At 47.0% G+C, this 16,465-nt stretch overlaps 1 protein-coding gene across 1 annotated transcript; it reads right to left on the bottom strand.

The window, feature by feature from the left end:
- Positions 1–8,040: 8,040 nt before the first annotated feature.
- Positions 8,041–9,063, bottom strand: LOC125541549. The gene is made up of 3 exons (XM_048704928.1): positions 8,861–9,063; positions 8,457–8,783; positions 8,041–8,372 (listed from the first exon to the last, which is right to left on the bottom strand). Exons 1-3 carry the CDS (start codon positions 8,999–9,001, stop codon positions 8,295–8,297), a joined length of 546 nt encoding a protein of 181 aa, XP_048560885.1. The 5' UTR covers positions 9,002–9,063; the 3' UTR covers positions 8,041–8,294.
- Between the last annotated feature and the right edge of the window lie 7,402 nt (positions 9,064–16,465).

Genomic DNA, 16,465 nt, shown 5'->3' on the forward strand with positions numbered 1-16,465 from the left:
ATACAAGCACTCATGGCCCGACTACGGCGCCAAAATAGAAGAAAACCCAACATGCGACAAGGCCCTGAATCAAACCCCAACTAGGCACCACTACTGATCATCGGGAAAGGAAACATAATAACGCTGAGAGTCCTCGTCGAACTCCCACTTGAGCTCGTACTCGTCACCTGGAGCGGAATCACCTGCACCTGCATCTCGAATTATAGTATCTGTGAGCCACGGGGACTCAGCAATCTCGCACCCTCGCGATCAAGACTATTTAAGCTTATAGGAATGGATAAGGCAAAAATATGTGGAGCTGCAGCCAGCGACTAGCATGTATGGTGGCTAACTTATCCGCAAAAGAGAGCGAGAAGAGGAGGCAAGGCACGAGCGATAATCTAGAGGAACAACCTGCGCAAGCATTACTCCAACACCGTGTCCACTTCCCGGACTCCGCCGAGAAGAGGCCATCACGGTAACACACTCAGTTGATTCATTTTAATTAATTAAGGTTCAAGTTATCTACAACCGCTAGTCTGAAATCTCAGATCACGAAGCCCTCTTCGGAGCAGCAAAACAACATGATACACGTCCTGATTAAGACAAGTAAGAACATGGCATGGAGCTACTCAACAAGATTAACAAAAGTCCCAAAGTGACCTGGGGCCAAAAGGGATCACAAAATATATTAACGGGCACACGAACATAGCTAAAACACAATCAGTTTTCAGACTTAGTGAAAACTGAGACATGCTGAAATATAACTCACGAAGGCATGTAAACGAGCTCGATGCACTCACCACGGTTCAAGTCATGGCAAGGCATGCATACATCCATTAAGAAGGCACAAAATACAAGCTATACATGGCAAGAACAATGGCATAGCATGCACGGATCAACTACAACAACGCCGGCAAAATCGCAAACGAGTTGACGATCTGCCCAGATTCACCACGAAGAAAAAGTAGAGCTTGATTGACTCAAGCTAGGGTGCTCCATAATTGCAAACAAAGACATGGATGGATAGAACATAACATGATTAACAAAACTCCTTTACTGATCATCCTCAAAAGAGGCACGGATCACTAGGAAACAAGCTAAACATATGGCATCATGAACTAAAATATCCCAGACTTAGTGAAAACAACTAAGTCTCTGAAAACAGATTTCCCGGGTGCCTCTCTTTGCGAGCTTGCACAAGTCACCACACACATCCTAAAAATGCATGGGTTGCACCTCTGGAAAGAAGACAAAATGCTTAACAAAACATATGAAGAACTCACAGGCATAGCATGCACACATTAATCATGGAAAAAATGACAAAAGTCTAAGATGAACTAGCAGATCTGACAATTAACTCACGAAGCCTCCTTCTAACAGCATTTTGGGCATCAAGATGAACTCAAATGAAAATGATGCAATGGAATGGAATGATGTACTTGTCGAGACGAACATTTTTATATACTATATGTCCAAAACGGAGCTACGAATGCGGAGATATCATCGGTCAAAGATTGCATAAAAATTAGGGTACGGGAGAGAAAGTCAACCCTCTATTTTTCAGATCTGGATTTGCACGCGGTTCGAGGAACGCCGGAGTTCGCACTGTAGCAGCTCGCCGGACTTGGAGCTCGCGGTGGCCGGACTTGCCGGACGGAGGAGGACGACGACGAGGGGAGGACCGGAAGCCGGGGCGGCGGCGCCGGCTCATGGAGGCGGCGGCGGTGGCCCGCCGTGGTGCGGACGGCGAGGCGAGGCAGCCGGCGGCCGGGGCGGCGTGCGGCGAGGTCCGGACGGCTCCGGGCGGCGGAGATGGCGGGGCGGCGGCGCGGCCGATCGGCTCGGGGAAGAAGGACAGGCGGCGGCGGCGGAGTGGCCCGGTCGGGCGCAGGAGCGGGCTGGAGATGGGCTTCGGGCCCGGCGGCGGTGGCGATGTGGACCGGGCGGCGGGGTGAATCGTGGCGCGCCACGTGGCGGCGGACAGGCGGACCGGACGTGTCCGTCGGCGGGAATGTGTCCGGCGGCGCGCGGTGGGATTTTTTTTAGGGTTCGGAGGTAGGGGAAGATCCGAAAAACGGGGGGTGTATATATAGACATAAGTGGAGCTAGGAGAGTCCAAATGAGGTCCAGTTTTCGGCCACGCGATCGTGATCGAACGCTCTAGGACATGGAGCAGAGTTTGGTGGGTTTTGGGCCAAATTGGAGGGGTGTTGGGCTGCAACACACACGAGGCCTTTTCGGTCCCTCGGTTAACCGTTGGAGTATCAAACGAATTCCAAATGATACGAAACTTGACAGGCGGTCTACCGGTAGTAAACCAAGGCCGCATGACAAGTCTCGGTCCAATACGGAAATGTTTAATCCCCACACATGAAAGAAAGCTATAAATGACCACCGGAGGAGAACGAAGCGCCGGAATGCAAAACGGACAACGGGGAAAATGATCGAATGCATGAGATGAACACGTATGAAAATGCAATGCACATGATGACATGATATGAGATGCATGAAAACGAAAACAACACAAGGAGACAAAACCCGAACCCGAGGAAATAAATATAACTTAACGCCGGAAACGGCAAGAGTTGGAGTACAAATAGGAAAAGTTACATCTGGGGTGTTACAGGTTTGGAGGCATAGTAATTTCCTGCACAGTATTAAGCCAAAGTGTTATGCACGCTAACAGTGAAATGAACTGCATTTTTGTACTATATATCATTATATATGCAACTGGAGAAATTGCACTTCAATTTTTCATTCTATAGCAGGGGCACTGGGAGTTAACATGAAGAAACAATGCACTTCAGTTTTAAGCCACAGTGCTCTACATATGTAAGCCATGGTGGACTGCATTGTTCAGCCATAGCGCATTTTCATTTTCGAAGTATCTTTCTGTTTTTTACTGGGAGATACATGGCACTGCAGTTGACGCAAGAGGGCACTACATGGTAATAAAAAGGGCACTGCAATTTGAATTTCTCATCAAGTACTAGAAAGCAACTGCACTATACTAAACTGGAGGTGGGGGGTTGGGTATGTGAATTTCTTACATTATCTGCAAGCGTGACTTTCCTCTTGAAAGCAGTTATCTCCTTCTGCAGATGCAGCTCGGCCTGCTGTTGGCATGCATTCCACCTCCGCTGCAGGAACTCATGGGCTTTTTCAACTTTCGCCATTGTCGTGGGAGAAGGCTGGATGGGCGAAATGACCATTGCAGTTCGCATCCACGACGACTGCAAGGTTGCTGGAGAAGGCATCCTTGCAGTTCTCTTCCCCCTGCCATGCATCACCGAGGCTGGATGCTTCAGCTGGGTGAACGGCGGCAGATCCCCCATGCGAGAGGCTCCGATCCGCGGGGGTGTTGCAGCTGGCGGTGCTTGAGGAGGCGGCGCACCAGTCATATCGCGGTAGTAGGAGCGCAGAAGCGTGCCGCCGGCGCTGTCCATGCTGATTTCGCGGAGGAGAGGAGCGGCGGCGATTCCGGCGGCAATTTGGGGGCGGTTGGGCGGACGAGAGGGGCGGCGGCGCTGATTAGGCGCTGCCCCCGGAGAAGGGTCGCGTGATTCGATCTGCATCCTCCTGGGCCGCCGTCCGCCGGCGCTCCGGTGAGGGGAGGGGGTCGCCGCCAGTCGCGGGGGCGCTGCCGCGCTAGAAGGCGGGGTGGGGAGGGGGCCGTCGTCTGCGGGCGCCGCCGCGCTAGAAGGCGGGATGGGGGGGGGGTTGTTTTCCTCGGGGCGCTGCCGCGCTAGAAACCTGTGTTAAGTGGGGGGTGTTATGAGAATAAGTCCTTTGTTATGAGAATAAGGTCTTAAGGGGTGTTATGAGAATAGACCCACCCTATATATATATATATATATGAGAAGCCAGGTGGGTTACAGAATTTGCATGGTACATTATACTTACCGAAGATGGCGGCTGTCATTTGAGAGATGTGTTGTTTTAAGCCGGATAACTCTTCAGTTACCGGCTTAAGCATTAGCATCTTCGGCCTTTTTTGCTAGAGCAGCCTTGTCAGTCTCCCAGGTGGCTTTCTCAATGTCAAAACCTGCTTTAAGTTTCTCAATTTCTTCTAAAGAGGCCTTCAGCTCTGACTTGGCCTTGGAGATTTCTGTCTACTGCAGCTTTAAACTTTTTCTTAAATCGCCAACTTGCGAATCCTTCATGTTCAATTCTGCCTGAGATAAATAAAGCAATGGTTACAATGCAAGGAGCAAGTCTGATGAGGCATGGTTAATCAAGTCCCAAGCTCATTGCAAACAATACACTTGGCACTTGGGGGCTAATGTAGGTCATTTTAATCTAATTATTACCCGACTCACTTTATTCAGTTTAAGCCGGCCCTTGGGGGCTATAAGTTTGGATTTCTTAAGTGACTATAACTCCCAGCTCACTTTATTAAGTTAAGCCGACCCTTGGGGGCTACATGTTTGGATTTCTTAAGTGACTATAAGTCCCGGCTCACTTTATTAAGTTAAGCCGGCCCTTGGGGGCTACATGTTTTGATTTTTTTTAAGTGGTTATAAAGTTCCGGCTCATTTTGTTAAAACTAAGCCGGTCCTTGAGGGTTGCAAATTGGAAACGTTACAAGTCTATAGCATACTCGGTATTTTCCAATACTCTAGACTTGGCGGCTATATAAATGCATATGGAAAGGGGTTAGCAACATACCTCATAGCGTTCCTTCATAAGGTTTACTAAGCCAGCTTCCAGGTCACGGCTAGTATGAAGGCGGTTCATATAGCCTGCATGGATGTCGCGTGCACTAAGGGCAGCATAGCTTTCCAAGTCCAGCTTCACCTTGCCTTTGTCCAAGGAAGGAGATTCTTCCTTGGCACCATGCTTAGCTAGCACAGTGGAAGCCCCTGGTGCTGTATGAGCCGTCCCAGTAGTGGTCACGTCATCAGAGTCCTTTTCAAGAGGGATTTCTTTAGCTGGCTTCGGAGGAGTTAGCGACTCAGGGCTCGGGGGGTCATGGCTGGCCGCCGGGTTAAATTTAGCGTCCATTTGCTCAGAGACAGTGGCATCAATTGATGGTGGCGGGTCATTAATAGGTTCTTCCGGGTCTTGAGTGAGCACCTTAGAAATATCTGTAGACTGTTTCACTTGTTCGGCAGTTTTGGGATCCTTTGAAGACCTGCCCAGTTTCTGTTTCTTGCCTGTCTTGGCAACACCTCTGTAATAAAGATACAAAGTATATGAGTATATCATTACAAGTCATTGATAAACAAATGAAAATACTAACCCTTGGGTGATCTTGAAAGTTGGCGTTTGAGTCCCAGAAGAGTCGCCAAATGATGGAGGTGTCTTCTGATAATTTGAGTTGGAAGGATTAAGAGGTTGACGTATAAGGCCGGCTAATGGATAAAGAGAGTCTGGGTCATGTGGCACCTCATGTCGACGCTTGCAAGGAGCAGGCGTGTTAGTTAAGCCAGAGACGAGGTCGTGAGAGGCGCCACTCCAGGTCGGGTGCTAATACATCTCCAACGTATCTATAATTTTTGATTGATCCATTCTATTATTATAACGCCCTCGATGCCGCTATATCTCCCACATGTCGAAGCACGACTTAGAGGCATAACCGCATTGAAAGCAATGTCGCAAGTGAGGTAATCTTCACACAACCCATGTAATACATAAGGGGAAGAGATACATAGTTGGCTTACAATCGCCACTTCACACAATACATGAATAAACCATTACATCATCCAGATACAATCAAGGTCCGACTAGGAACCAAAATAAAAGAAGACTACCCCAAATGCTACACAGATCCCCGATCGACCCCAACTGGGCTCCACTACTGATCAACTAGAACGAAACAACACAGAAGACAAGATCTTCATCGAGCTCCCCCTGAGCTTGGTTGTGTCACCTGCTCGGTTCAACGGCACCTGCAAGCTGGTTTTGGAAGTATCTATGAGTCACGGGGACTCAGCAATCTCACACCCTCACAATCAAGACTATTTAAGCTCATAGGTAAGGTAATGGTATGAGGTGGAGCTGCAGCAAGCGACTAGCATATATTGTGGCTAACATACGCAAATGAGAGCGAGAAGAGAAGGAAAAGCACGGTCGAACAACTATGATCAAGAAGTGATCCTAGAACAACCTACGTCAAGCATTACTCCAACACCGTGTTCACTTCCCGGCTCCGCCGGAAAGAGACCATCACGGTTACACACACGGTTGATGCATTTTAATTAAGTTAAACTTCAAGTTTTCTACAACCAGACATTAACAAATTCCCATCTGCCCATAACCGCGGGCACGGCTTTCGAAAGTTCAAATCCCTGCAGGGGTGTCCCAACTTAGCCCATCACAAGCTCTCACGGTCAACGAAGGATATTCCTTCTCCCAAGACATTCCGATCAGACTCGGCATCTAGGTCACAAGACATCCTCGACAATGGTAAAACAAGTCCAGCAACACCGCCCGAATGTGCCGACAAATCCCGATAGGAGCTGCACATATCTCATTCTCAGGGCACACTCAGATGAGCAGTCCGTACAACTAAAACCAGCCCTCGAGTTTCCTCGAGGTGGCGCTGCAAGGGGCTCTAGTTTGGACCAACACTCAGAGGAGCACTGGCCTGGGGGGGTTAAAATAAAGATGACCCTTGAGTCTGCAGAACCCAAGGGAAAGAAAAAGGCTAGGTGGCAAATGGTAAAACCAAGGTTGGGCATCGCTGGAGGAGTTTTATTCATGGCGAACTGTCAATGGGTTCCCATTATAACCCAACTGCGTAAGGAACGCAAAATCCAGGAACATAACACTGATATGACGGAAACTAGGGCGGCAAGAGTGGAACAAAACACCAGGCATAAGGCCGAGCCTTCCACCCTTTACCAAGTATATAGATGCATTAATTAAATAAGAGATATTGTGATAACCCAACAAAAGTATCCATGTTCCAACAAGGAACAAACTCCAATCTTCACCTGCAACTAACAACGCTATAAGAGGGGCTGAGCAAAGTGGTAACATAGCCAAACAACGGTTTGCTAGGACAAGGTGGGTTAAAGGCTTGGCTCAACAATATGGGAGGCATGATAAAGCATGTGGTAGGTATCGCATCATAGGCATAGCAATAGAGCGAGCAACTAGCAAGCGAAGATAGAAGTGATTTCGAGGGTATGGTCATCTTGCCTGAAATCCCGCAAGGAAGAAGAACGAGTCCATGAAGAAGACAAATGGACGTTGTCGAACAAATCCTCACAACACGACGTTACCGGATTACCGAGATGAAGTACACTGGAAAGAAAGCAAACAACATAGTAAACAACCACCACATAAGCATGGCACGATGCACAAACAAGTATGATGCATGTCCGGTTTAATGAGGCATGGCATGGCAAAGTGCAAAAACAATCCTACAAATTAAGTGGAGCTCATTGTCCAACGGAGTTGCATATTGAAGAAAACACCACATGACTTATTTAGATCTCTCTCGTTTATGTACCCCAACAAGATTAAATGTTGTTAGCATGGCGAGAGGTAAAGCATGATGAAACTATCTAATCTAGGCAAGTTTAAATGAGGCCGGAACAACAAAACAACAAGTCCGGAAACTCCTCATATGCATATATTAGGTTTGGTACTGTTCTGACCTAAATCAAATTTTATAGTTGTTAAACATGCAAAGTGATGCCACCATGTTAAACTAGGCAAAATTCTACCCCATTTACATATAAAGTTTGTCAAGTTTGGAGCTACGGTTATTTAGTTATGATTTAAACCGTTTTAGCAAGTTATTTAAGCAAATTAAAACAAACAGCATTTTAAACATTTTAAACATAGATGAAAATGGAAGATTATGAAAGTAGATAAAATTCTGAGCATTTTACATATATAACATGTTTTATTTGGATGCATGGACATTTAGTTATGAGCATTTTAAAATGATGGCATTTACTGTAAATATGCATGCACTGGAAATTTAGGGAAAAAACAGAACAAGAAAAAATCTAAACGGGCTGAATCTGGAGCTGCACGGGCTACATAGGCCAGCGGTAGATAGATATAGAGCGCTCTATGCACAAGGCAACAGTAGCAGCAGAATCGGGCCAAGCCCAAGCGGCTGGCTGTGTGGTGTGCAAAAAAGGTAAATAAGAGGCAAAAATAGGGGCACCTGGGACTCGAACCCAGGACCTCCTGGATGGATGCATGCACGAGTGACCAATGGGCTACGAAGAAAGTTGATAAAAAAGCATTTATACGCAACATGAACCATACCCTGGTGCAAGTCTGACGAAACTGAAAACTGAAACAGCGATAGCTTGCTCTGTAACCATGGCTGCTCGATCGATGCGGGGTCAACGCGAACAGCAGCGAGGCATTCGCGCGCAGGGTCGAAGGGGACGCAACCATGGAGGCTCTCGAGCGGATTCGGTCTGAGGCAACATAGAGAGATATGGCGAGATGAGAGAAGAACAGAGAGGAAAAGCAGTGACGCGCGAGGCAACTGCGTGCCTCACCTTGTCCGTGACGGTGCTGCTGCTTGCAGACGGCCCGTGGAGGCGAGCGTAAACGAGCACGGGCATGCTGGAGACGTGGATCCGGCGGCGGCGAGCTCGCCGGCGTCGGGGACGAGGGCAGGCAGCGGTGCTCGGGCAGCGAGACACGGGCGTCCTCCTCCTCTGCTCAAAGCAGAGGCTGGACCTGACATTGGCGGCGCACATGAAGAAGACGACCGCGAGGAGCAGCAGGGACGGAGCTCTGGCGACGGGATCTGAAGGGGAACGCCGGCGAAAGGACGGAGGGCCTCGGACCTGGTCGGAACTAGCGGCGGCCTGTGATGTTCTCTGTTATAGAGGAGACAGAGGGAGTCCGGTGAGAGAGATCGATAGGAAGGAGGGGACAGAGGAGAAGGTGCAGCGACCTGCTGGTGGTGGGCAGCTCCGACGACGACGGACTTCAGAAGGCGGGACTTGGCGCGCTGATGCTTGAGGCGAGGGCATCTCCTCGAGGAGGAGGAAGAAGCAGGGCACAGCGGCAAGGGCCCTGGACGGCGTTTGTCCATGGTGGTGGTGGTGGTCTTGCAAGGAGGCCTCGGACGCCATGGCGGTTCAAGAGGAGGAGGTGCTCGGGCGGCTCGGCGGCGGCAGTCATGGGAGCTCCTGATTCTGTTCAAAGAGAAAAAAAGGAGCGCAGGGGATGTCAGAGGCCAAGGAGAGCGAGAACCGGGGCGCGCGGCGGCGAGGCCTTACCGGCGAGGGGCTCTGGACTGGTGGCTGCGCTGGTTGGGTGGACGCGGGATCCAGAGGAGGCACTAGTTGGTTGGCGCGGAAACTGTGGAGGAGCGGGGGCGGTCATGGTTGGTGGTTTTGGATCGGGAGGGGATCCCAAGGAGGAGGAAGACAGTGGACTGGCGGCGCGACGGAGGGATGGATGGGACAAGTCCCTAGATTTTTGGGTTGCTGGTTTATATAGTTAGTGGGTTAGGATAGGGGCTAAACGGACCCTCCGATCGTAATCGGGCGTTCGAGAAAATATAGGTTAGGAAAGTCCAAACAAGAAAACGAAGATATTTTGTAGATGTTTGGGGATGATCTGGACACAACGGTGACGACTGCTCGGGTCGGGTCCGGGACAATTTTCGGACGCGCGCGCGAGGAGGGCCGCGGGCTGACGAGAGAGGTTAGGTTGGGTCTGGCGGTAGGTCATGAGCTGTGTAGACGGTCTCGAGCTGAGAGAAGATAAGAGAGGGAGGATCGGCGAATGTTTCCGGAGACCGAAAACGTCCGACGTTAGACCGACTAAATTGCCGCTATAAATATCCGTTGGGGCATCAAACGGACTCCGATTGTGATGAAACTTGGCACGCGGTCTACCTACACTATAACAAGACCGCACGCCAACTCTCATCCCATTCCGAGAACATTTTCCAGCCACTTATAAAATACTATTTCGGACATGCCGCGGGCGCGTGCGAGTGTGGTTGGGCTCAGAACGGACACGGAGAGAACCGAAAGACCCGGGTGGATGCAAGTTTCAAAAACATGATGATGCAATGCACATGATGACATGATGAAATGCAACACGCAAGCAAAAGACATGGCAACGACAGCGAATAACTAGGAGACACCTGGCACAAAGGTCTCGGGGCGTTACAACACTCCACCACTACGAGAGGATCTCGTCCCGAGATCTAGAATGGCACCGGAGGGAAAAACGGAAGAGAAAGAGAAGAGGTAAAACTAAGTTGCTTCTTTGACAAACGAGTGAAACCAAAGAACCTTGAAAAGGTTAAGCCATTTCGAGAAAAAAAATACAACGGAGATGAGCGAAGTTGAAAGCACTCCGTTAGGAAAGAGGAACGAGGAAGAACAAAGTTGAAAGCACTCCGGTAGGGAAGAGTAATAAGGACGAACAAATTCGGACAGCACTCCAGTTGAGAAGGGATGCAAAGCTTGAATAGGCGAAAAGAACTTGAGCAAAGGGGCACAATACTCCGGTTAAAACAAGATGGGGAAGGAATAAGAATGATATAATTTGTACAGCACTCCGCCTGAAAATGGAAGGAACTGGACGTGATCTTGACAAAACAAGATGATGGGTCGAAGAGAGCAGCATCACAATGCCTCCGGAACAAATGAAAGAATGCAATGAAAAGAACAGAGAAGAAAACAACATGTTCTACCTCAAATGAATTTGAGAGAGCATCCTTAAAAAGAAGGATTTAACAGAATTGTTGGGAAATCAACAACAAAAGAACAGGCTTGTTGAGGGCTTATGGAAAACATCTCAAGGACTTGAGGTGAAAACCTGCCATAAATGGAAACAAGATTGGATTGATATGAACAAGGAGACAAGAAACTTATTTCGCCAAAAGGATAAAAGAAGAACTTGGGTCATTTATGAGCACCATAAACAAGACACAAGATAACTCCAACAAAGAGGGTGATGGATTTAATATATCTCATTGTTAACAACCGGTGAATCATGAAACATGACTCAAAATATCAAGAATGACATAATACCACCTCCAATGATACGGAAGGAAGAATTGCACTCCGGATTGCAAGATGAAGAATGCCTGAGCTCCTTAGAAAAGAATCTCAATGAACACTTCGAGAATGAATTAAATCATAGATGAACCATCATGTAGAACCTCCATGAAGAACTCCGGTAACAAAAGGATAACGAGAAGAAAGGGAAGTCGAAAACACAAGGTTAAACCTTGCAATGCTTTAAGTGTATCTCCGTGATGATATAATTGCGAGAGCTTGGAACTCCAGAAAAGAAAGATGAGCTATTGAAACCAAGATTTTTTTATGAACCTCCGGAATAGGGAATTGAGTTCACTCGATGAAACAAGAATAAGAATTACATTATGCTTATCCTTCACCAATTAAATTGATGACAATCAACGGATTTGGCATATTACTTATTCTCCTAGAAAAGATTAAGAGAGATATGGCGCCAACTTGAGAAGGTCTTCAACGAACCACCGGTAGGATTTGGGGACAACAAATGAATAATTAGAATAGCAACGGAAGAGAATTCTTGAACGAACCACCATAAGAATTGAAAACGATTGAATAAAAGATAAAGAAACACCGAGAAGAATTAGAGAACGAATGGAGAAACTTGAGGGGATTTAGCTACATTAGCATGAAGAGATCATGAGCTGATTAGAGGATATTTGAACCATGCACCGGTAAGATTTGGAGAAAGAGAACTGAAAGCTGAGAATGAATAAATTTGAAAAGATGGCCTTCGGAGGAAATAAATGGAAACAACTTATGAAATGCTCTGGATGGTTGAAAAGAATATCTACCAATTGAATACAATTATGAGAGGATGACAACAAGCTAGAATCACGAATCTTGAAGAGAATGGAACAAGATATGGAGGAAAAATTCTTCTTCGGTCTTCAAAAGTTGAGAATGGCAAAGAGAAACACCACCATGAATTATAGAGGTACTCCGGAATAAAAATTGGAAAAGTTGAGCCAACGATGAAAAGAATTTGAAAGATCTTGGAGGAAAAACACATTTGACTGATGATAAATCATACTTACGTCAAACTTCGAAAAGAAATTTGAGGATAGCACCGGGAAAATAAGAAGAGTCAGGTAAGATCCTGGGAAAAGACCTGTGGGTTAGGGCCCACTGAAAAGATACACCGTAGAACGATTTAAAAGAGAGAAAGCACCGGTTGAATTAAATGGCCAGTATGAGATAACAACCTCGAAAGAGCTTGAAAGGATTACAAAAGCAGAGTGGAAACACGAATCTTCGAGATATCTTGAGCACTCCGGAACAATAGAATAACGAGCGTGGAATGACTGAATATAAGGTGCACCGGCATAAGAAGGCATTTGAAATACGGAAAAGAATATGATTAACACCGAAAGCTTGAATTGAATCCACCAGAGAAGAAAAGAATGAAGAATGACGAACTTGAAGCTCCATTAGAATCTTCATTAGAATAGCCGGATAAGAACATTGACGGAAAAAGAATGGAGAGGCTTCTCATCAATAAGATGATACTGGATTACGAAATCTTAGTCCTTGAAGAAAAAGGGGTGGGTGGGCGGGAAAACAAAGACAATTTGGGATGGATGAAATGAACACCGTTGAGAAAGCTGAGATTGAATCTTGCAAATGTTGAAAATGAACGGATCCACTTGAAGAGAGACACACGGTTGAAAAGGATTGCCATGACAATCTCGATGATCAAGAAGGATTAGTATTCACATGGGAACATGAGAACACCATTTGGGGAAGGTATGGAATCAACATTTGACTTCGAAGCAACTCGAATACCACAACTCAAAACAAAACAAAGGATTGGCTAGCAGAATAAGCCAGAACAAACATATGATAGAGATTTCGTGCGAAGTTTTCGTGGTGGGGCCTACACGGGCTCGATCGTACAGCATCATCATGTACAAGGTAGTGCACATGACATACGAAGCGTCCCTGAAAGTGCATTATATCGACTAGAGGGGGGGTGAATAGGCGATTTTTATGAAATTCTTCACTGAGGAATTTGCCGGTGAGGAAATTCCTTAGCGAAGAACTACTAACAGTGGAATAAGTACTCAAAGGTAAACCTAACAGAATACAAGCATAGTCATCATGATGAAATCAAGACAGGCACAGAGTACATGAAGCGTAATCACAGGATAACACAGGATGAAGACAAACAGACTGAAGAAATTGAATCTGTGGTAATTGAGAAAGTCTTCAGTCAAAGTCTTCGAACACAGATATGAACAAACATACAACACAGTTATGAGGAAATGAAAGAGTTGAGGAAATAGAGCCAGTAAGCTCGGTGAAGACAATGATTTGGTAGACCAGTTCCAACTGCTGTCTCAGTTGTTCGTCTGGTTGGAGCGGCTGAGTATTTAAACTCGAGGACACACAGTCCCAGACACCCAGTCAAGGACACTTAGTCCAAGACACCCAGTCCACACCGTATTCTCCTTGAATTAAGGTCACACAGACCTCGTCCAATCACTCGTGGTAAGTCTTCAGGCGACTTCCAAACCTTCACAAACTTGGTCACCTGGCGATCCACAATTCCTCTTGGATGCTCTAGACCATGACGCCTAACCGTCTGGAAGAAGCACAGTCTTCAAAGGTAACAAGCGTCGGATCCACTCAGGATCAATCTCTTCAGTGCTGCTCAATAACTTGGGGTTTGTAGCTGTTTGGGTTTTGGGTTTTTGGTTTTTCCTCACTTGATGATTTTCGCTCAAAGTCCTCGGAGGATGGGTTGCTCTCAAATGACAAGTGTCGGTTTCTCTCAGAGCAGCCTCAACCAGCTAGTGGTTGTAGGGGGCGGCTATTTATAGCCTAGGAAGCAGCCCGACATGATAAGACATAAATGCCCTTCAATGATATGACCATTAGGTGGATAGATATTTTGGAACAGCTGGCACATAGCACAGCAACGGTCGGAATTTTGAGTACCAAAATCCTCAGGGCTATCATGTTCCTCACTATGTAGGCAATCCGCACTGGCGAATTCCTAACTCCTCAGTCAGGACAAATTCCTCAGAGACCAGAAAAACTTCGTCTCTGTCACTGAAGAAATTGACTGAACTGTATGAGATTTCCAATGGCTTCACTCGAAGGGATTGGTAGGTGTAGGATTTTGAGTTGAGCATCACATGGAAATTTTTCCTTAGTATTTCCTTGACCCCCTTTAACAGTACGGTGTTTCCTATGACTCAAGAAAGAGAAAACAAAACTATGAAAACGAAAGTCTTCAAGCTTCATATTCCTCGCATGAATATCAAGTCTTCACAGACACACCAATTTCTTCACTTTCAAAGTCTTCATGAAAGTCTTCAGAAATACCAAAATCTTCAGTCGAAGATATTCATTTTTAGGGGTCAACTTTTCCTGTAAATATCAAACTCCTCGGACTTATAGACCTGTGTACACTCACACACACATTAGTCCCTTAACCTATAAGTCTTCAGTACACCAAAATCACTAAGGGGCACTAGATGCACTTACAGTCCCCGAGTCGGCATAGCCAAGGACTCTTTAAGACACAATGAGACCACTGTAAAACCAACCATGAATAAGCGTACCACTAGACGTCGAACCCCAATTTCATATCATACATCCGTCGGAAAGATATCCTAAGAGCTACTTGAATTCCCACTTATAAACTCCCGAAATTTTCCGGTTATGCAATCGGGTGTTGGGGATACAGGGGAAGCATAATATCTCACCCAAAACTAGCAAATCCTACATCCAGCTGTATCCATCCTTCAACACATAACCAAGAAGCCTTCGGAAATCGTCTACCTCAACCTTCGAAAAGCATCCGTTATACGAGTTATGGCAATACTCCCGAACTCCCGCCCCAGTACTGGGTGGCGTCGAGGTTATCTCACCAACAACTGCATAAAAGAGATTTTCGATGTCGGCGAAACTAATCTCAGGTAATCCAGAACTGCAACGATAAAATTGTGATGACAACACCTCGGAGCTCAACTCGCCGGGACACTGCCACAACCCCTAAATGTCAGGAGGCACCAAGAACAATGTTCTCGTGACAAAACCATCGGAACGATTCCAAGATACCCGCGTGATCCTAAAAAAATTTAGTGAAATTTGAGAAGAGAAGAGTCAAAAATGTACGTCAGGATGCCTCACCAGAGCGACGAAGGGACTGAGGAGTAAAAAGAATTCCTAACTCTCCGATATATATAATCCTAAATGACTCAAAACATTTTTTTCTAGACTCAATAACACTAGCGATTCGATCAAGCAGGGGGCTCCTAAGTCGGGGAAGGCTCTGATTACCAACTTGTAACGCCCTCAATGCGGTTATGTGTGATAGCCTGGCTTATTAGGGATGATAGACTACTCATATCAATAAGGAATTCCTTCTTTTCCGGGAGCTTATACGGACAGAACTCCAAAGTTAAGCGTGCTTAGCTTGGAGTAGTTTCAGGATGGGTGACCGACCGGGAAGTTGCTCCCAGTTGCGCACGAGTGAGGACAAAGTGCGCAGAAAAGACTAGTATTGATCTATGGGGCCAGTCTAGATCCTGCCAGGAGTAACGACCACCGGCGGGTGTGTCCGGGACGTTACAAGTTGGTATCAGAGCCGACCCTCGCGGTTACACGGATGGTTGTGGACAGGTGCGCGGTCATGTTGTTCATGACGTTTGTGACCCATCGTGGCACCCGGCATGGCACATGTACCGGACTAGATGCACAGACGTATGTGCCAAGAGGGAACGTTCCTGTGGCCCGACGAGGACGTCGGTTCCTCTGAGTGGGGTGTATGTGATAGCCTGGCTTATTAGGGATGATAGACTACTCATATCAATAAGGAATTCCTTCTTTTCCGGGAGCCCATACGGACAGAACTCCAAAGTTAAGCGTGCTTAGCTTGGAGTAGTTTCAGGATGGGTGACCGACCGGGAAGTTGCTCCCGGGTGCACACGAGTGAGGACAAAGTGTGCAGAAAAGACTAGTATTGATCTATGGGGCCAGTCTAGATCCCGCCAGGAGTAACGACCACCGGCGGGTGTGTCCGGGGCGTTACATTATGCCTCTAAGTCCTGCTTCGACACGTGGGAGATATAGCCGCATCGAGGGCGTTACAATTATGTTATCTGTTTTGGATGTTAATGGGATTTATTTTACACTTTTATATTATTTTTGGGACTAACCTATTAACCGGAGGCCCAGCCCAAATTCCTGTTTTTACCTATTTCAGTGTTTCGTAGAAAAGGAATATCAAACGGAGTCCAAACGGAATGAAACCTTCGGGAACGTGATTTTTGGAACAAACATGATCCAGAGGACTTGGAGTGGACATCAAGCAATCAACGAGGCGGCCACGAGGCAGGGGACACGCCTACCCCCCCCTAGGCGCACCCTCCCCCTCGTGCGCCCCTCGTGGGCCCCTCATTGCTCCACCGACCTACTTCTTCTTCCTATATATGTTCACATACCCTGCAAACATCCAGGAGCACCATGAAACCCTATTTCCACCTCCG

Source organism: Triticum urartu, chromosome 2 (genome assembly GCF_003073215.2).
Source record: "Triticum urartu cultivar G1812 chromosome 2, Tu2.1, whole genome shotgun sequence".
In the NCBI taxonomy this organism is placed as follows: Eukaryota; Viridiplantae; Streptophyta; class Magnoliopsida; order Poales; family Poaceae; genus Triticum; species Triticum urartu.

Bases quoted from the DNA above. Each gene is read 5' to 3' on its own strand.
- LOC125541549 (XM_048704928.1), bottom strand. From the start codon at position 9,001: ATGGACAAACGCCGTCCAGGGCCCTTGCCGCTGTGCCCTGCTTCTTCC. The intron at 8,784-8,860 runs GTCGCTGCACCT...CCTCTATAACAG, and splicing joins GAGCTGCCCACCACCAGCAG to AGAACATCACAGGCCGCCGC. The intron at 8,373-8,456 runs GTGAGGCACGCA...ATGTTGCCTCAG, and splicing joins GCAGCACCGTCACGGACAAG to ACCGAATCCGCTCGAGAGCC.